This window comes from Astyanax mexicanus, chromosome 18 (assembly GCF_023375975.1).
Source record: "Astyanax mexicanus isolate ESR-SI-001 chromosome 18, AstMex3_surface, whole genome shotgun sequence".
Taxonomy (NCBI): domain Eukaryota; kingdom Metazoa; phylum Chordata; class Actinopteri; order Characiformes; family Acestrorhamphidae; genus Astyanax; species Astyanax mexicanus.
In genome coordinates, this window is record NC_064425.1 from 40,778,601 (window position 1) to 40,800,060 (window position 21,460).

Sequence of the window (21,460 nt, forward strand, 5' to 3'; positions counted from 1 at the left end):
CAATATTTTGAGATACTAAGTCAATATTTTGAGATACTATCTCAATATTTTGAGATATTAAGTCAATATTTTGAGATACTATCTCCATATTTTGAGATACTAAGTCAATATTTTGATTTAAATTTTTTTCTTTGTATTATTTGTATTTTTTAGGTGGCGGGAATGGGCTTCCACACCTGTACATATACAGTATTGACAATAAAACTACTTGACTTGACTTGATTGTGTGCTTGTAGTTCAATAAAGCGCCTCCGGACTACATTTCCCACAGTTCCTCTGCTTCAAAATAAGAGGCGGGCTTAACTTTGACAGGCTGTTAGCTCGCTATGCTAATCTGTGCTGTTTTTAGTAGCTGTTTGTCGGGTTTAGAGTGTTTATTTCAGATCAGCTCTGGAAGAGAATTAAAGCTCGGCTGTGGAACAGCATGTCGTGTCCGGTGATTCACTCCGGTAAGCTATAATATTACATTTGGCTTCATATTTATCAGGTTATAGTTAGCTAGCATGTTATATTTAGCCCCGTAGTTTAACCTATAGCACTGCAGGCTAATCTGGAGAAGAGCTCAGGGCGCTGCTGTAGTTATTTGTGTTATTTAGATTTAACGTTATTTCTATATATTTCTGGGTCTTTTCCAGAGAAAATGATGTATTTACAGTGTAGTGGTGCGTTTATTTAGAAATATACACATCAAGCAAAACAATAAGACCACCTACTTGTTTCTACACCTGTTATCCATCTTTTTTTCAGCTGCACTGATCATATAAGACACTCTGTAGCTCTATAGACCTGTAGTTATATGTTTCTCTGCATATATTATAATTTCCTTTTTATTTTATTTCCTTTAATTATCTTCATTTTTAGCACTGCAGTGAGCAACACTGATTAGCATGGTGGTAGTGGTGTATGATGTGTTGGTGTGTGTTGTGGTGGTATGAGTGGATCAGATAGAGCAGTGCTGCTGGAGTTTTTAAACACCTCAGTGTCAATGCTGTGTTTACTGAGAATAGTCCACCAATGCTGTAAATTTCACATATATCAGATGTGCCGTTGCATTCTCATAGGAATAAAATCCCTTAAAATAGTATAATGAAAAATATAATAAATAAATGTAATATAATTATTTATATGTAAATAATTTATTTTTAATAATGGAAGTAGTGCTTTGCTATATTGTAAAAAATATAATAATAATCTTGATATTCTTCAATTGCATCTATTTCTCCAATGTTGTTTTTTTATTTACAGCTAAAATGTGTTATATATTAGTAAGTTTTAAAATTGTGTAGACATCTGAACCTCTAAAAACTCCCTCACATAAAGAGTTATTACACCAAATGCTTATGAATACAATGCCTGGTGCTTAAGAGAGTTGAGTTTTACCACAGTTTTGAGAAGATTTTGTTCTGAAGCCTCTTCTTAATATTAGGGGTGGGCGATATGGCCAGAATATATTTTATACTTTAGATTCTTCTAAGTAGAATTTTAATCTCAATTCAAGTCTTCATGAGGGAGAGTCACCTGGAATAGTTTTCTCAGCGTCTTGAAGGAAGGAGTTCCTGGAGGTGCTCAACAATAGTTGGTGCTTTTCCTTCACACTGTGAAGCTCCAGCTCATCCCAATTAAATCACCTCAAATCACCTCAATTCACCATCTCAGTTCAGCAGGTTTAGATAAGGGGATGGTGGAGTACCAACATTTTTTTTTTTTTTTACTGTTTACTACATAATTCCCTTAATTGTTTTCATGTCTTAAATATTAATCTACAATGTAGAAAATAAATTAAATAAAGCAAATCACTGAATAAGAAGTTGTGTCCAAACTTTTGACCTGTACTGTAATAAGTTATCATGCTCATATATGGTACTATAATGTTAATATTGTGAAAGGCTTTTATTCTCAGGCCAGTAGGTTTAAGGACTACATGTCCCATGTTCAGTGGTTTTACCACTTGCAGGGGTATTGCTGTTTCTAACAAATATTTAATGGTATTTTGTTAAGCAATACTGTTTAAAATTTCAAAAACACAGTATTGATTTTTTTAAATTATTAGCTTAGATATAAAGATTGGTGTCAGAAGTGGTCCATTTAGTGTTGCCCATTAGAAAGCAGTGTTGTACTCTGACGTTAGATTGCCTTGTTCCAAATGGATAAAAAGTAAACTTTTCTTTTTTTGTAATGTATTGCTAAGCTCTTGCCAATAAACAGCCCTAGAAATGAATATATTTGATGGATTTCATTGCTGAAATGTGGATGAAAGTGTCACTTAAATCCGGTTGGTCTTTTTCTAGCAGCTGTGGATCTGAATGTAGCTGTGCTGCCCCTGGAATGGCTTTTGGGCACCTGGGAGTCGGACGAGCCAGGCGAGGGGTCTTTTCCCTCCATCGCACCGTTCCGCTACACCGAGACCCTGCACTTCTCTCATGTGGGACAGCCTGTGATCAACTTCATGTAAGCAGTCCAGCAGTGTTCTGACTGTTTCATGTTAAACAGTATACTATAGTATACTATACTATACTCATATTTTACTTATTTGTACAGTTTGTTTATACTCAGTCCAGTCACAATATAAGCACCACCTCCTTGTTCCTGCACTCACTGTCCATTTGATCAGCTCCAGTGATCATATGGGAGCACTTTGTAGTTCTATAATAATTACAGACTGTAGTTCTGTATTTGTTTCTCTGCATACTTTTATCATTATTTGCCTTTCACCCTGTTTTTTAATGATCAGGACCCCACAGGAGAGGTAGAGACCATCACAGAGCGGCTATTATTATTTGGGTGGTGGGTGGTTTATTCTCAGCACTGCAGTGATTAGCACTGATTAGCGTGGTGGTGGTGTATGAGGTGTTAGTGTGTGTTGTGCTGGTGGTACAGCGAGTGGATCAGATACAGTAGTGCTGCTGGAGTTTTTAAACACCTCAGTGTCATTGCTGGGAATACTGATAATAGTCCACCAACAGCTTCCTGTGAGCAGCATCTTGTGATCACTGTTATTATAACTGTGTATTTAATGTTGTTTTATGTAATTTTATGCAGGTTTAATGCTTTTCATGCAGAGAGCAGAAAGCCCCTTCATAGAGAATGTGGATTTATCAGGATTCAGCCTGGCACGAACAACCTGGCCTTCATCATCGCTCAGAACTCAGGTGAGTTCAATAAGCAGCTTTTAGAGTCATCTGACTAAAACAAATTTTTAATAAGCACTCACACATAGCACCAATTAAAAGTTGTGGAAATCTTCAATACTGGAAGAATCATCCAGACTTCGAAAAACACATAAAGAATCAGGTAGTAACTTAAAAGTGTTAAACAAACCAGAATATGTTTTATATTTTTGATTAGTGATTTGATAACAGCTTTGCACATCTCTGCTGGATTTTCTCAGTCAGCTTTATGAGGTAGAGTCACCCGGAATTCAGGCTTTCAGTTAACAGCTGTGCTGAACTCGTCAAGAGTTAATTACTTGAATTTCTTGCCTCTTAATGTGTTTGAGAGCATCAGTTGTAAAGTAGTGAAGAGGTAGAGTTACAGGTATACAGTGAATAGATATATTTGAGTAATGTTCTAATCCAGATTATGAAAAGAACTACTCAACTAAATAAAGAAAAAAAATACATTAAGAAATGAAGGTCAGCAACTCATGAAACTGGCACTCATCAGGACTGCCCCAGGAAAGGAAGAGCAGGGGCCTCATGTACTAAAGGTGCAAACGCACAAAAACATTGCGTACGCCATATTTCACGCTCACGGTCTGATGTACTAAATTTGACTTGAACGTGTGAAAGTGCGTTCCCCCACGGAAGTTTTGTTTTGGGCGTACGCCTTTTTTTTGTGCGTATGTATTGTGTTTTTGTCATTTGGCGACACTTAGAGGCGATGCATTGAAATTACAACTTTTAAGATATCCTTTATGCACACATTGAAGTAAGCATTATTGGGTAAAATAAAGTAAATTAATCAGACAGTTTCATTGTCTTACAGAAATAATCGTTTAACGTGTTTCCACTTAGCCTAGATCAGGTTTGCGCTGAAGTTGTTGGAGATGCAGCGTTGGCATTACTGGAAAATACTGCTAATGGCCGAATTCATTGAGCGCGCATTTTCCGTGACCATTATGTTTTTTTGGCCCATGATGATGACTGGCTTATAAGCAGTTTTAGATTTCCAAGAGCATAAGAAAACAAGCTGAGTGTGTGACGTGTGTCTTTTTGGTAGGCAACTCATTTAAAGCATTTAAATGAAAGCATTTATCTTAGAATAATAAAACTTAAAACATGGGTAATTATACGCTATGCGTATATAATATTATTATTATTATTATTATTATTATTATTATTAATAATAATAATAATAATAATAATAATAATATAACATTATACTCTGCGTAATTGAGGGAGGAGTCGTGGCAAGTGTGATGCTTTCGTGCATTTGCGCTTGATTTCAAGTTGATTGTGATGTACTAAGAGAAAGTACGTGGAATTCTGCCTACGCACGGTTTGATAAATCCGGATTTTTTTGTGCGTACGGAACTTTTCAGATCTGAGCGTACGGAACATTTTAGTAGGAAGTCCACGCAAGTCTTAGTACATGAGGCCCCAGGAGTTTTCTCTGTTGAACAGGATTAGTTTATCAGAGTTACCAGCATCAGAAACCGCAAGTTATCAGCTTCCTTAGATAAGAGCACCTAAATGCTTCACAGAGTATTTTTTTGGTTTGTTTAACACTTTTAAGTTACTACATGATTCCTTATGTGTTCCTTCATAGTCTGGATCATTTTAGCATTAATTTACAACTTCGAGTGTGAAGGTGTGTCCAAACATTTGACTGGTACTGTAGAAGGAACCAAAATATATACACTCCTGTTTAAATTATGTGACTTGTGTAAATCTGTTTAATTATGTTATCCCTGTCTGTGATAATTTGTTACTTTATAGTTTTATTTATGTTGCATAAAAATATAACAAAGAATGTGCATATTTCCACCAGGGCTAGTAGAAATTGAGGAAGGTGAGCTGATTGGTCAGCAGGTGATCCTGCAGAGCCGGGCATTGGCCAGAACTTCTTTTGCCAAGGAGCCGCACGTTCAACAGGTTAGTATGTCCTCTGATATGCTGTATTTTCCACAATTAAACTATGTAGTTTGATGTTCTAAGGCTGATTAGTGCTCTAAACTGGTTTAAGAATAAACAATAATGTCATAGTCAAAGTGGACAGGACAAAACAGGACAGGACAAGGAATGTGTTTACATGCACTTCATAATCTGATTACTGCATAACAGTAGCGTTTGCCAGTAATCCAGTCAACATTACATCATTTTGGGTAATCTGATAATCAGATAATGGGTCAGGCAATAATCAGATTTTTGCTTACAGATTTATATTGTTTTTGCTTTTTTTTATTATACTAACATTTTTCAGATTAACAAACACATTTTAATATTAGACAAAGATAACCTGAGAATATTCAGCCACAATCAAGGGTTTTCGAGCATGAAAGACTTTGACTAGGCCACTTCAAAACCTTATTTTTTTATTTTAATATATTTTTTGAACCACTTGCTAAGTCAGTATCTCAAAAAATTTGGCAGTGTGGCCAATCCTGCTGGCAAATGAAATCCACAGCTTCATAAAAGTTGTCATCAGAGGGTGCTGTGTTAAACACTGCTCACTTATTTCCTCTACCACAGTCTGTTTTCACTCATGCACAGACTGAGACATCCCAGAATACTCTGAATACTAACAGTTTACATGCACTGAGATATCTACAGGTGCATCTCAAAAAATTAGAATGTCATTGAAAATGATCAAACCAAAAAAAATATTTGCCCCCTAAATCAAAGAACTTGGTTGTTCTACCCGTGGCAGCAACGACTGCATTTAAGCTTTACTGATAACCAGACATGCACATGTTAATGAGGGAGTTTCTGGATTCACACGTGTTTTACTGCTAGTTATGCTACGTTCACATTACCAGGCTGAAGTGACTCAAATCTGATTTTTTTTCTTGGCTGTGTGAACGTGCCAAATAGGATTTTTCAAATCTGATTTGAGTCACTTTCATATGTGGTCCTAAATCGGACACGTATCCGATCCCTGGACATGCGGCATGAATGTAAACGGTCAAATCGGAATTCATGCGTCTTTTTTTTCTTTTACGCATGAGCTTCGTGCTTCTCTCTCGTACCCACAACACATCACTTGGTGCAGCTGTGCAGCTATAGCTGAAAAAACAGCAAAAGCAAACCACCTGGCCTTTTTTTTTTAACTCCTCTCCACTCCAGCAAAAGATGCTCCACATATGAGCTGCTAACTCATCCATTTCCCTTTATAAAGCTACGAGTCTCTTGTCTCTCTTATATGAGTTTTCTTTTTTGTTGTTATACATGTATCAATATGAGTATGTGAGGCGTTTCAGGGACAGATTCATTTACATTACACACAGATACAAATCACTTACATTCGTGAATGTGAACCGTCAAGATAGAATAAATCAGATCTGAGCAAAAAATCAGATTTGAGCAAAGTGGCTTGTAATTTAAACGTTGCCTATGTGAACTACATAGTCTATCTTATATATTGCAATACTAATGAGGGAGCCATTAAATAAAAACATGCATTCCAGGATTCATTGAATCTTTTCTAAACTAAAGCATATCTGATATCAAAGATTAAAAGCTCTTTATATTTGTGATGTTTGATCAGATCTCCAGGCTCTTTCAGCTGAGGCCCGATGGCAGACTGGAGCAGACAGTGTCCATGGCACTGGAGAACCAGCCTCTGACCCAGCATCTGCACATTACCTACCGCAGAGCCTCCTGACCACTGAGGATCCGGGGAATGAAGACGGAGGATACGGCATTACCCGTCCGACACATGATTAATGTACTATGCATTAATATTAATGCACATCTCACTGCACTTATGATACAATAACAGATAATAAATACATCTGGGGGCACTGAACTGGTCAAGTACTGGTAACCATTCAACTACTGACAACCCATCTAACAAATTTTGGTTTCAGGAACATTATTTTTGCCAATTAATTATTTTGGTTTGCCTTTTGGTTCCACAAAAAAAAGTTTGATTACTATTCCATAAAAAAAATAGAATATCATTAAAAAAATTATTTATTTCAGTAATTCATGTGAAACTATTAAAAAAATATATAGATATATAAATGTATTAAACACAGAGTGATCTATTGTCAGTGTTTATTTATTTTATTGTTGTTGATTATGGATTACAGCCTATGAAAAGATCAGTGTCTCAGAAAATTAGAATATTATATAAGACTAATTGGTACTTTTGACACTGTGGGCAGTGTGCCTGCTGGAAAATGAAATCCACATCTCCATAAAAGTTGTCAGTAGCAGAGGGAAGCATGAAGTGCTGTAAGATTTTGTGGGAAAACAAAACTGCACTGACTTTTTTTGCCCTTATATAATATTCTAATTTTCTAAAACACTGATTTTTGGGTTTTTATTGGCTGTATGCTTTATTCATCAACAATAAAATAAATAAACATTAAAATGTTTAAAATTAAAATAGATCACTCTGTGTGTAATACATCTATATAATATGAGTTTCACATTTTAAACTCGATTACTAAAATAAAGTAAACCAAAAAAAAAAAGAACATTCTGGAAACAATGATTACTTTTCATTCAAAATAAAAATGTTGACAACACATATAATTATACATGGGGTTAATTATTGTTAGTCGTTTCCGTCATGCAAAAACCTTGCATCTGCATTTTTGTAGTTTTTCCCTCTAAAATGAATCTGGCAGTTATTCTTTGCAATATCTGAATTTTATGATGAATGGGACCAATAGAAATGCTCCTAAATTACAGCATTTTTACATTGACTTCTATTGCTGTTTTTAGCGGTATAAAGTTTTTGCATGACCATGGCAGTATGCTGGATTAAGGCGTGGATCAATACATTTAAAGTACAAAACAATACATTTAAAGTACAAAACTGTATGTAAATGCGTGCATTTACATACAGTATCGGTCAAAAGTTTGGACACACCTCCTTCTATACATCGATTTGTACTATTTTCTACATTGTAGATTAATATTGAAGACATCAGAACTATAAAGGAACACTTGGAATGGTATATTAAGGTATATTAAGTGTTGTGTTGGTTTTAGGTCAGGATCCTAGACAGGGATTAAGCCTAGTCTTAAACAACACAGCTTTTTAAATAGTGCTGTGTATTGGCAAGAATTTGGTGATTATGATACAGATCACAATACAGGGGTTACAATTCAATAAATCACAACATATTGCAATACTGTAAGCAAACACTTTAGAAAGAAGCATCATAATAGTATAAAAACACATTTATAAATTTTAAATCCATTGTCAGTACATTGTGATCAAACAACAGAGTAAAAAACACTGCCATCTATTTCAATGCCTTTCAAGACTAATAAACCTCTAAATAACCGATGTGAATTCTTATATTGTATTCTTCTGTTCAATTAGTACGCATTTTTTTATCATTAAAGATAAAATCTTTATTTTTGCCATGCACAAAGTAGCAAACGCCGACAGTATGAACACACAAAAAATTCAAAAGTGCACAGTGAATCCAAATCTCTTGACATTTCAAAATACCAAAATAAAGTGAATTAGTGAATAAAAAAATCTCATTAGTAAAAATATAGTTTAAAAAATACTTCACTCAAAAGCATGCAGTAAAAAATCTCAGTCATGTTTGTATCCAACACGTCAACAGCAATTTAAAATAAAGTTAAAACATGATGTATTAGGGGTCGGCAATATGACAATCAATTATTGCATCATGATAAATGATATTGGGATTGCTTGGAAACTTTGGATTTGATTATAAATCACTGTACTAAATATAAGGGTAACCAAATATCAGTGTTTGAATTTTTAAAAATCTGCTCTATTTTAACACACTATTGTCTGTGTCCAAATATTGTAATAAATAAAAGTGCATTGTAAATCTTTAAATATAATGAAACACTTTTTTTTTTAATCATATTGCCTACCCCTATATATATAAATAAATAAATTTAAAATGGAGCTTAAATGCATAATATTTAAATGGCAGTATTCAAAAATTAGATTGAACTAAACCTGAATGACAGCTTATTATTAAAAAAATAAATAAAAATAAAAAATAAATAAAAAAATTCTGATCAATAAATCTATCTAATAGATGTTTCAACTCTGACCTGAAATTATATTTATGAGCTTTTTATGATTTTTTTAGTTGAATTTAATGGATCTGATTACTTTAAATCTGAAATCTAAATTTTTAGATGTAAAAAATAAGCATTGATTTAAAAAAAAAAAAGTATAGATCAGATTTTAAATCTAAAAAAAAAAAAAACACAGATTTATGGATGTAAATGTTTAAATGTGAAAATGTATGGATCTGAATTTTTAGTCTGAAGTTATTATTACATATATTTACTCAACAGCAAATTGTACCACATTACAAGTATTCTGGGACAGGATCTTGTCTGAGCAAAAAGTAATGCCATTAAATATTTATCAATATTATTGATATATACAAAATTGAATATAAATATTTAAATGCAGCTTTGAGCTCCATAAGTCTCTACCTGACAGTGATATATTTAGGAGCTACGAGCCAAATCACCAGAACTGGTACTGATCCAGTGCTTCTGCTTGGTGTGTTTGAGTGGGTTTGTTAATATGGGTGATTTTCACTCCATAAAACAAACTGATATTGCACACTTTCTCCTATTTAACACATTCTCAGCCAAACATTACACACTTATCTTCTACAAACAGCTTTCATACACGTTCAATCTGGATTCCAATCTCCTGGATCCAGTCTTGGAATCTGTTCACAGGGACACAGTCGTCCAATCAGTTCCATTAACAGTTCAGTGAACTAGCAGTGCTTTTAAAACCCCCAAACTAGATCTAATGTTACGCGAGGCTCGAGCACACAGCGGGTAAAAGTGACCCAAATCCATGATTTTACATCAGTAAATCAAATAACAGTTTTAACACTATAATGTCTTAGTGTCACTAATAAATAATTACTTGAGAAATTCTGATTTAAGTACTGTTAATTAAATGAATACTCTGTCTGAACAGCCAGACTGGAATTCACGTGACATTAAAAGAAGGAAAAAAAAAGTGGTGAATAGACATGAAAATGGACGACAGCAGTGAGGGATGGTTTCAGTAGTGGGATAATAAGGTAACAAAGCTCTGAAATATATGGAATTAGGTCTCTGTTCCAATAATATTAGAAGACTGGTGTTGTGACCACTTAGTGTTCCCAATGAACTGGCGGAAAGGAGGGGAAAAAAAAGAAGAAAAAGCTTAAAAAGTTTAAAAGAAGTTTTAAAGAGGGGTGGCTGTCCGAGTCTAACTAACATTACGCTTTAAGGCAAATTTTCTCAGAATTAATAATAATAATCAGCTCTTTATAGCTATTGAGATTCTGGTGAGGATGAAACCGAAACTTCATGTGAAGCAATGCTGATTAGCAAACGTGCATCACTTACACAAAGCAGACTGTTCACACTAATGTCAGATTTGTGTATCATTATAAAGATAATATTAACAGCTTTAAATAAACATCAGATTAACTAAGAAAATCAGATTTGGGACACTTTTACCTGCACAGCCTTAAATACCTGTGTGTGCGTGTGTGTGTGTGTGTGTGTGTGTGTATGTATGTATTACACTCTGAATCCAGCAGAGGGAGCCATTTCTCCATTAGTAAAGCTCTGAGATCATGAGCAGTCTGAGACTTCCCAGTAATTCCAGTCCTGGAGCCGTATTAACAGCTACTGCTTCCACAGTTACTTCATCAGGTAGATGTACATGGTCTTCACAACGTGCCTCCAGGTTGATACTACTGCAGACATCCAATGGGACGGAGGTGTAGTGTCCACGCTCGTCACACACTTTGAAATGTCTCCCTGGAAGAACAGTGAAAGGACTGTGGTCAGTAGGGATCCTCAGATCACAGTAGCAGCACCTTGGTCTGCTGAACTCTACATGTACTGCATTTCAAAGAAAACGTCATTATTTTGTAGGGTGTGGCACATTGTGTTGTTTCTACAACTAATACACTTTTTTAAATGATTAAAATAAAAATCTAATTGTGATAGTGGTATTTTGATCAAAAGCTATATACTGTGAAGCTTTAAGGGTACTTTTTGTATAAGTGTTTATGTTTGCAGTTTATATTATTTCTGTAAAAAAAAAAAAAAACTTGATTTTTACTGTACTACATAATTTGAACATAATTTGAACACAAACTGTCCCTTACAATTTACTGAAAATTTCTTGAATTAACCAACATAAATTCTCCAAAATTTCCTAAAAGAAACTATTTTACATCAACGTCTATTAAAAATTAAGATTAAGGTTTTATCTATTTCCTGTAAAATTGCTGTTTTGGAGATTTTCTTTTTGTTTTTGTCTGGACAGTAATGATATGCAGCACTCAACATTATTTTTGTTTTGTGACATAGATTTTTTTGCCACATTGTTATTTTATACAAGATCAGAGTTTTTTCAGAACAGATAAAAGTTTTTTTTATTATAAACCTTTAATGTTTATTTTGTTGCATTAGTACCTTCTTTGAGTTACTAAAATATTTTTACAGTGTTTTGGCAAATCGCCATGAACACTTATCACAAAAATAACTTTTTTTTTGTTTATAATTTCATTTCTAATTTTCTCCAAATTTACCAAGTCCAATAGCCCCACCCATTCAGCTGCTACTCAGCTGTATATCACCCCCCATCACTAGTGATGCCACAACACAAGGAGGGTGAAGACTAGCACATGCCTCCTCCGACACATGTGAAGTCAGACACCACCTCTTTTTGAACTGCTGCTGATGCAGCACTGCCGAGCAGCAACACAGTGCACTCGGAGGAATGCACAGCGATTCGGTTCTGATACATCAGCTCACAGACGCAGCCTTGTGCTGATCCACATCACCCTAGGAGTGATGAGGGGAAAGAGCGCAATAGCTACCCCATAGAAACCACCTAGTAACACTTTAGCAACCACTTAGCAACACTATTGCAACCCCCCAAGAATCAGCATTGCAATCACACGCTCAGTTTCTGAACTAGATTCTAAAATCTGAATCTAGTTTGTAACTAGGGTTGCAGCAGTATACCATTGTTAGGTATACCGTGGTATTAGAGCTGGGAGATATGATAAATAATATACATCACCATATTTAAAGGCATTTTTACAATACACAACATTGATCACAGTATTCTGACACTTTCAAAACTGTCCGTGGTCTGATCCTTCTAAACTGAGATCAGCACTGTTAAAAGTGGAGTTTCTTACCCAGCCTCCTCTCCTCTTCAGCCAGGGCACCAGGCTCTTCCGGACGAACTCCCCCAGGCTGTCCACTATAGTGAGTATCATGGCTGGATGACCCTGCCGGACACAGTCCACCGCCAGACCCCCAGCTACTGCAAAGATGGCCACCACCTTCCCCCACGTGATCCCTGAGGGAGAGAGGAGGTAAACAATTTAATTAAACTCTCATTAAAAGAGTTTAATTTCTCAGGACTTTTATACTGGAATAGAACATTCAATAATTACCACAGAAAAATAATAAATACGCTAACTTGTATGTCTAAATGTTTGTGGCCATCCATTCTAATCAATTCTACATTCAGCTACTGTGAGCTGCATCCACTGCTGATACAGATAGATTATTATTTCACTCACAGATTATTTAAATCACTGTAAAGAACTGCCAATAGAATATGACCCTCTGGAGTAAAAAGACTAAACATTAACCTATAGGCTTATGGTGCAAGGAAATATTGATAATTGATCATTGTATCGCAATATTTTGTTTTACAATACTGTATCTTTTTTTTTATCAGTATTAAATTTTAATCCTTTTTTAATTGTAAAGATTGGTGTCAGAAGTGGTTCATTTGTGTTGTGTGTAAATCCTCACACACTAGATGTCGCAGTGTTGTAGTCTCTTATTAGATCCCACTATTAGATAAAAGTTTAGATAAAAAGTAAACCTTTCTTTTATTCAGTTTTGTAATATGTTAAATAAGTGCATTTTAATGTTATTTAAACAATCACAATATATCTATTGCCTTGCTTACATTATTATAACAAAACACGATATTGAACTGCAAGCACTGTATCTCCATCCATCCATCCAGTAGAACTGCTGAAATTGGAATGAATTCGCATTTACATAGAGAGAAACAGACATTAAAATAATTGTGTTACTGAAGAAGATAAAAAAAAAATATTCCAAAATTAGCAAATACCAGGAATTATGGATTTATTTGTGTCAGTTTCACAGAATTTCACAATCAATATTCTTCACCACAGATTTACCCTGTTCATCTAATTATAGTGCCAGCACATGGCAGTTAAAGAGATTTTAAAGTGCCTATGTTTCTTATTATTTATCGATTATTGTCCCACCACTAGAACAGTGCCAAGCAACGCACAAAGCATTGCATGTCCTGAGAGCATGCATGTAGGCATGAGCATGTGCACACTGCGATATTAATATTAAAACAATATATGGTGCAGCTCTGCCGAGAACTCATCAGGAATCCTGCTGTGAGGCTTTATCTGTAGACAGGGCGTCTGCATGCCAAGGTGCAGCTTGGTTTTCTGGAAGTCCTAGTTAACGGACCAATCAGCCGCCTCGTGGGGGTTCTGATGTAACAGGAAGGCTAAAGATATTCGCTGCTTCTCTGCTGCCTCTCCAAGCTAATTTCCTCTGATGAGTCTGGCAGCAGAGCCATGATACCATCCAGTGCCAACACAGGGCTGAGGTTGAACTGGTCACCCTGTAAACCAGTCCTAACCTTTAAAGAGTAAATACACATCATTTAACCATTTGAGATGTGTCGTCACTGTAGGAATCATGTTTAAAAAGCAAATCTCTCCATTTTCTGGATTTTTTTTTTTTTTTTTTTTTTTTTTACATTTTCTAGGGACAGATAAAAATGTAGCACACAGGAAGTGATACAAGAACCAACCTGTATGGCACCCAAAGAAGGAGAACCTTTCAGCCTGCAACAGTTATTAAATTAAAACAACTGATTAAGTCAACACCAGTTATATAGAGCTTAAAAGCTGAAATAAGTATTAAAATCTGCATTTTGTATATTTAAATTAAATTTACCTGACTTTTGATAAACCTGAAATATGTAACTTGGTGTGGCGCAGTGGATAACACCACCCCTGCCAGTAAGCTACCGCATCATGTGTGAGGCTAGGGTTCAATTTCCGTTCTGTGTGACTGAATGCTGTGCTACACCCATAACAGTCCTTGGGTTAGACTCCTAACACTACATTGACCCACATCTGTAATAGAAATAACCTTTCTATTAGAAATAAGTCACTCTGGATAAGAGGGTCAGCTAAATTCCATAAATGTAATGTAAAATAGTAATATAACTGTGTAATTGATAAAATTAGATTTTTAACCATGCTTTTTTGTTTTAATCTTACTGAAAAAGGTTAACACAAAAATATATGCAGCATTTTCCATACCAAAGTCAGTCAATTCAATTCACATATACAAAATAAAGATTCAAAACACCTCTATATACAGTGCTTACTTCAGAATGACCTGAAGGAAAAAAAAAGAAATGAAATAAATGCTTGCCTGAAATTGTTAACGGACAATTATGGCTGCAATGAAATGAGATTTTTTGCACAAAATTGAAACAACTTGCCATAGACTGAATTCCAAACATGGTCTGTTGCTTTTTTTTTTTTTTTTTTTTTAGGTTTTCCACTCTTTTCCACCAAAGAAAAAAATAAGTAGCCAAAGCTTAATTTTTTCTTGATTTTCAAAGAAAAAACTATTACAGAGCTACAATTTAAAATTATTTGTTGAACACTTTAACATCAACTTTAACGCATTTTTACATCCCAGCAGAAAAAGTTCATTACATTTACCTCAGCAGTGCAATTTCAGCATAAATGTACCTAAGCACTGCTACTCACGTCACATGTAAGAGTTAAATTTACAGAAAAAAAGGCAGCCAATCTTTTGGTGAACAAACAAATGCTAAGGCTCCATCAGCTCAGCTAACATTACTATTCTAGCCCTGTACAGCTCATATCTTTCAGCTGGAAAACAGATAGTTTTGTTGAAGTAGTAAACTGATAAAGTGTGATCAGTAATGCTGAATGATTTAATTAATTTTAATTTGAGGGATTAACAAGTATAAATAACCTTAATCCTGCCGTTATATCTGCTCTCCCTCCCTCACTTCCTGTTTTGTATACAGCGGTGCTCTGATACACAGCATCTTTTTATTTATATTATCTTAGATTGCCAAATATTCAGTGCATCCCTAAAAGCAATAGATATACAGTACATTGAATCATGTAATATCCATTTTAATAATCATTAGCCTGATTAACTGGTGAAAAACTCTAGTAACATCTAGGGTTCCACTATAGTTACAAGTTAAAGAACCCTCTTCACTAAGAGCATATCAGCAGCACAGCTATGACTATTGATCTGAAGTACCCTGTTAATGTCAGTGTCTCCCTAAAACTCCCCGACTCCTAAAGTGTCCTAGAATGGAAGAGAGGGGACGAAATAGAAAGGTTAAAGGGTTGTGAGAAGAGAACATCACGGAGGAAAAGAACCTTTCAGTCCTGCTCGAGGAGCCAAGAAAAAAAATGCAGCACAGTCTGTGCCAGGAGACGAGCATGGGCATGGCCTTATTTGGCATTTTTGAAAGCATGTGGAAAAGTAATAAGTGCACACATATATATATATATATATATATATATATATATATATATATATATATATATATATATATATATATATATATATATATATATATATATATATATGTATATCTCTGGGAGGTGATATGTACAGGGTAATGTGACCTGGCCACTGTCCCACTGTAAGATATGAAGATGTTAAATGTAGATTTTGGAGTTTGTTTAACCCAAATTACTGAAATTCATAACCAGTACACAGTCTATACGGTCAATGAGCTAATTTGTGATTTGTGTTTTGGTGGATGATTTCTGTAAAATGAAACTGTTAACGGTTATTTAAAGAAGTTTGGTGTTCCCAATCTTTTTATTGATCTTTTTATGGTAAAATAAAATGGAAGCCTGAAAGGAGCTCAGAGTGGTCCAGCTGGCTAAGCATTGCCACTATGATCAGGAGATTGCCGGTTCGAACCCTGTTCATGTAGCTCGCCATCGACTACCGGAGCCCATAAAAAGGACAATTGACCTTGCTCTGTCTGGGTGGGTAGATGGCGCTCTCTCCCCACATCACTTCAAAGGGTGATGTCCGCAGCAAGAGCAGTCTGTGAGCTGATGTATCAGAACCGAGTTGCTGCGCTACTTTGCAACGCTGCATCAGCAGCAGTTCAAAAAGAGGCGGAGTCTGACTTCACATGTATCAGAGAAAGCATGTGCTAGTCTTCACTCTGCTGGTGTTGGGGCATAACTAGTGATGGGGGGGGGGGGGGGGGGGGTTAGGTAATTGGCCAAAAAAAAAAGAATGCCTGAACTTCTGAAAGTGTTTTCACACATGGTCTGGACCAAGATTGAGGAGCAGAGTATTTATATTCTCTGTTTGGTTTGTAGAATGGTGTGCATCAGACGGCAGCATGTCATTTCAGTGAGCTGCCTTTTCAGGTGTTGTGCCAAATTCTGCTTCACTGCCAGAATCTGACTCTCCTCAAGTACAGGCTCATCTTACAGCAGAATCAGCATAATGTTTTGATTTGCTGTGAATTGGCTAGAAACTGGCGATACGATACGCATCACAATATAGGGGTACAATTCAATATATCACCATACATTGAGATTCTGTAATAATTGAGATTGTTTAAGTAATTTATAAAAACAGTGTTCTATTAATAAAATAAAAAAAGAAAAGTTAAATCCAATCAGAACAGGGGTATCTAACAACCCAGTACAACACTGCTATATGTAGAAGGCAGGGTTTAAACAACACTAAATGAACCACTTCTGACACCAATATTTAGAGCTCAATTATTTACTCACAATCAAGATTACTGTGTTTATATCAATATAGTTTAATATAGAGTTTAGATTTTCTGCCTAAGCATGACCTGATGTCCAACCCAAACTCTGGCTGGGTCGGACAGAGATTTCCCACCACTTTCCATGTGCCCTGTCAGGTCAGGCTTAACAAAATGGCCTGTGACATAGGCCTACGTTTTTAATGCTATTTTTAATTTTATATAATGCTATGCTGTGATTTGTGCACAGGCTCGGGTTCTAATTTAACAAAGCTTCATGGTGACATTGGCTGAATGGTCCCACCTCTTATAATTCTGGTGTGAAAATCTTATGCTTTTTTTTTATATTTTTAAACACACAAGGGCAGCTGTGGCCAACATCTGCTTCTGTTCATACTAATAGAATTTAGTTACAGCATGTGGCTGTAACCATGGCCCTGCATGATTCTTTTTTTCAGAGTCATCACAATGTCTTTAGTGTATGACCGGCATAAAATACAGACAAATATGCCTGAGGCGCCACAAACACAGACAGCTCTTATAAAAGCACTCCCTCTGAGCCCTTCTAGAGTCTTACCCAGGGAGAGGATCTCCGTCGCCACAGAGAGGAAAGCGTCCGACACCACGCTCTCCACAGACACCGATATACTGAGCTGCTTCGCCACGTTCCTGTAGATATACGGCCGCATGTACTCCAGCTCATCACCTGCAAAACACAGCAAAGAGGGCAGTAAGACCCACCTAAATTGCAATAAATATTAACCCTTTTAGACCTAAATGTTATTCCTGAGTTTAAAATATACAAATATATTCGGTTTTCTGTCAGTAATACACAAACAACAATTCTGTAATTGTTACTATAAAATCCATATGAAATTTAAATTAAATTAACTAAAATATGGTTATAGCTTTTTAATGTCCATTGCATTGAAAGCCTGTGTTTAACTATTTTATTTCATATTTGAAACTGACTTTTATACCCAAAATAACCAGTAAAATAAGCATGAATAAAAAAAGTGACCATTTTGATGTTACATAAGATAAATAAAGCTATGAAACTATGAAAGACATATCAATATGCACTAAACATGTTCAAGCTTGAATGTGTCGATGCAAATATTATCCAAAAATGTTCTAAACACCTAAGCCACAGCAGCAGAGCTTAGTCCAAAATTGAATGGCGTGTATTACTTACCAGTAACCACTGCTAAGCATTAGCGTTGTCCTCTGTCCCAATTCTTGTGCCAAACCATAAGGTCTTCACTGAGGTGAGGGTGTCAAATAGTGAGTAATAGGGTGGGTAAGTGTTTAAGGTGCTGAGATTGAAATTGAAACACTTTCACACACTGTATACGCAACTATTGCTTCGTGTTTTGATAGCTTTCACTGCATTAACTTCTGTCTTCATAGTGATCTTCCAGCTCCCAACACACTTGCACAACTGATCAGCTCATTAATATGTGCTCTCAAAATAAAAACAAAAATGAAATGAAAATCACTGTGCTATACATGAAAATTATCAGTTTAGCCCATTTAATAAGAAGTATATTTGATAGCTGGGTCAGACAGGAAATGCTGAGTGTCAGTGTGTATTAACAGGTACTGTTGGGCACCGTTGGGTACAGCCTGTATGGTCGTGTACTGTTGGGTATAGATGTATCCTGAACAAATCTGGTATATATATCTATCCTGAAACCACTGATCTGATGTCACTAGTGCTAACTGTTTGAGTTAATTTTAAAGCTCATATGTTTAAAACGAAGAAACATCAAGTTTGTGTTTGTTTATACTAATTATTTAAAAATTAAGATCAGTTAAAAAAAAAAAAAAAAAAAAAAAAAAGACAGTGGTATGTGCATGTGGATTTCTTACCAAGCTTTAGAAGCACCATGGAGGCATCTCCAAGAGCTCCGTCTGGAACTGGTACAGGCAGGGACGATTCAACTTTGGACCAGTTGAGACCTTCTCTGGTGATCCTGGAGTAAATGAAGTCTCTGCACAGTATCTTAGACTGGAAAACCAGCTCCTTCTCACTCGGGCCTCGATCCATCAAATCCATCTTCAGGATCTTGAGGTTCTATAGAGCTGTATGTAAAAAAAATAAATAAATAAATAAATAGAATTTAAAAATTCCATATATAATCTGATATGAAAATACAAACAAAAACTACCAGTCACATTACAGGTATTTGAGGTTGTCAGCACCATTTAGAGTGGAAGAAGATTTTTGATACTAGCCAAGTATTAGTTTAATTAAACCTTTATAATTGTTTAAAATATATTTTAATTTCCATTCCACCTTAAATGACCAGGGAACAGCACTGCAAATAAACTTACTTATTACGAGGCGAACGAAAATTTCAAAGTGCAATCTGTTTACTAAACTTACTGAATTGAATTTTTTGTTCCACCTTAAATGAGCAGCACCTGCATATACCATATATTAAGGCACATTAACAAAACTACTACTACGTGGAATAACTACCCGAAGGTGGAATAAAAAAATTAAAAACATTACCTAACTTAACTAGGTTTAAAAAAAAAACCTTAAAAAAAAAAATACCCTTGGTACATTTTGAGATGAAGTACATTTTTGTTCCACCTTAAATGAGCAGCACCTGCATACAGCTTGTAGGCACATGAATACAACTACTACTAGTGGATTTAAGGTGGAATTAAAATTTTCAAAAGAGCACCTCACTTCTAGCTTAGCAAAAAAAGCTCTTTGTAGTAAAGTCAATTTCTTCTTCCACCTTAAATGAACAGCACCTGCTTAGTGGTTTAAGGTGGAATTAAAATTTTCAAAAGAGCAACTTACTTAAAACTCCATTTAAAAAAAATCCCTTCATACTCTTTGAAGTGAAATCAATTTCTAGTTCCACCTTAAATGAGCAGCATCTGCATACACACTTTAGGCACATGAATACACCAACCACTACTATTTGATTTAAGGTGGAATTAATAATTCCAAAAGAGTACCTTACCAAAAAATGCCTTTAGTAACTACAATTCAATTTCCTGTTCCACCTTAAATGAACACCTGCATATAAGTTACCCTTTTGAGCACATGTACAAAATCACTACTATGGGATTTAAGGTGGAATGAAAAATTCCAAAAGAAGACCCTAACATTACCTAACTGAGTAAAAAAAAAACTATCGTACTCTCTTAAGTGAAGTCCAACTTAAATGAGCAGCACCTGCACAGCTAAACTTTGTAGGCGCTTGAACACAGGATGTCCACTACTATGCAGTTTAAAGTGGAATGGAAAAATATCATAATGTGCTGGTTATTATAGGGGATAAATACAAAAAAGATTAAGCTACGGTTTAGTAAATAAACACTACCTTTACTGCTGTCCACTGGAGCTCCTCTCTCATCGTCCAGAACCACAAAAGTCCATTCTTGCAGGGCTTCCTTGTGTTTAAGATAGATTCTAGTGTGTAAAACTGATTTAATTAGTAAAATAAAAGACAAAAAGTGAAGTTTGTGGTTAAACCTTCTCCCCTGGTCGATTGACTCCAGCCCGGTCTACTCAGGTTATAATAAACTGCTTCATTTTATCTTATTCTGCACACAAGCTCCTGTTAAGAAGCCTAAACCCCCTGTAAAATCATAATTTCTTCGTTTTCAGCCCAAAACTACACAGAGATAAATACACCCGCCGTCTCCAGCGCCTCTCACTGAATGAGCCGCCGCGTCTCCATGCGCCTCTGCTTTGGCGCGCAAACCGGCGTTTCTGTCGCCCCCTGGAGGCCGAGGCGAGAACTGCGCCTCCCTCCCGCAGCCGTAAGCCTCGGATAATTCACTTATCAGCGTCAATGAAAGGGATTTAGACCAAATATAGACTAAACCTACTTCAAAACACTTCAGGTAGGACAGATGACCTCTTAGGCCTGTGTGACGAGCATGACAGTGACCTGAAATTATGTATAACATGGCTTTTGTGTCGCTGTGTATTTGGTTAAATTCCATACAAACATTGTGTAACAATAATTTTAATACAGTTGCTATACAGTTTTCCTTATTTGTGATTTACGTGTAGAGAATATATAATTAGAATATCCTATTGGTGGCATATAGGAGCACCCTCTTGGAGGTAGTTTCACTAACAACTCACAGTAAATATCTAATTTGAAAAAAAGGCTCGGTGATGTATGGGTTTAGGGGCGGGCCAGAAGGGAGAGCTGATTGGGCTGAGCAGTGTGCCTCTGATAGCGGTGAGATGCTGATGGTTGTATGTCACGAAAAGGGTGGTATTACTGATAGTCTGATCTGCATTTTGTGATGTGTCTGTGTACCAAATTACACGGAAACACCCTTTACGCCTAAAGCCCAGTTGAACCTGAGAGGGCACTTTCAGGTTTGGGGTTTAGTGGCTCTTTAAGTACAGCTACCAAACATGGTGGAGGTAGCTTCATATATT

At 35.8% G+C, this 21,460-nt stretch overlaps 2 protein-coding genes across 3 annotated transcripts; one reads left to right on the forward strand and one right to left on the reverse strand.

Moving 5' to 3' along the window:
- Positions 1 to 294: 294 nt before the first annotated feature.
- On the forward strand, positions 295 to 8,469 carry thap4 (THAP domain containing 4). 2 transcript variants are annotated; one of them, XM_022671325.2, is made up of 5 exons: positions 295 to 449; positions 2,289 to 2,448; positions 3,040 to 3,149; positions 4,990 to 5,093; positions 6,706 to 8,469. In XM_022671325.2, the coding sequence occupies exons 1-5, from the start codon at positions 425 to 427 to the stop codon at positions 6,820 to 6,822; spliced, it is 516 nt and encodes a 171-aa protein (XP_022527046.2). In that variant the 5' UTR covers positions 295 to 424; the 3' UTR covers positions 6,823 to 8,469. The 2 variants fall into 2 exon arrangements, with proteins under 2 accessions (XP_022527046.2, XP_022527102.2); XM_022671381.2 differs by having other exon boundaries at positions 2,292 to 2,448.
- A 1,227-nt stretch (positions 8,470 to 9,696) lies between these two features.
- Positions 9,697 to 21,159, reverse strand: bokb (BCL2 family apoptosis regulator BOK b). Its single transcript, XM_007245078.4, has 5 exons — positions 20,382 to 21,159; positions 18,907 to 19,119; positions 17,612 to 17,740; positions 12,350 to 12,513; positions 9,697 to 10,952 (listed from the first exon to the last, which is right to left on the reverse strand). Exons 2-5 carry the CDS (start codon positions 19,091 to 19,093, stop codon positions 10,833 to 10,835), a joined length of 600 nt encoding a protein of 199 aa, XP_007245140.2. The 5' UTR covers positions 19,094 to 19,119; positions 20,382 to 21,159; the 3' UTR covers positions 9,697 to 10,832.
- Positions 21,160 to 21,460: the final 301 nt, after the last annotated feature.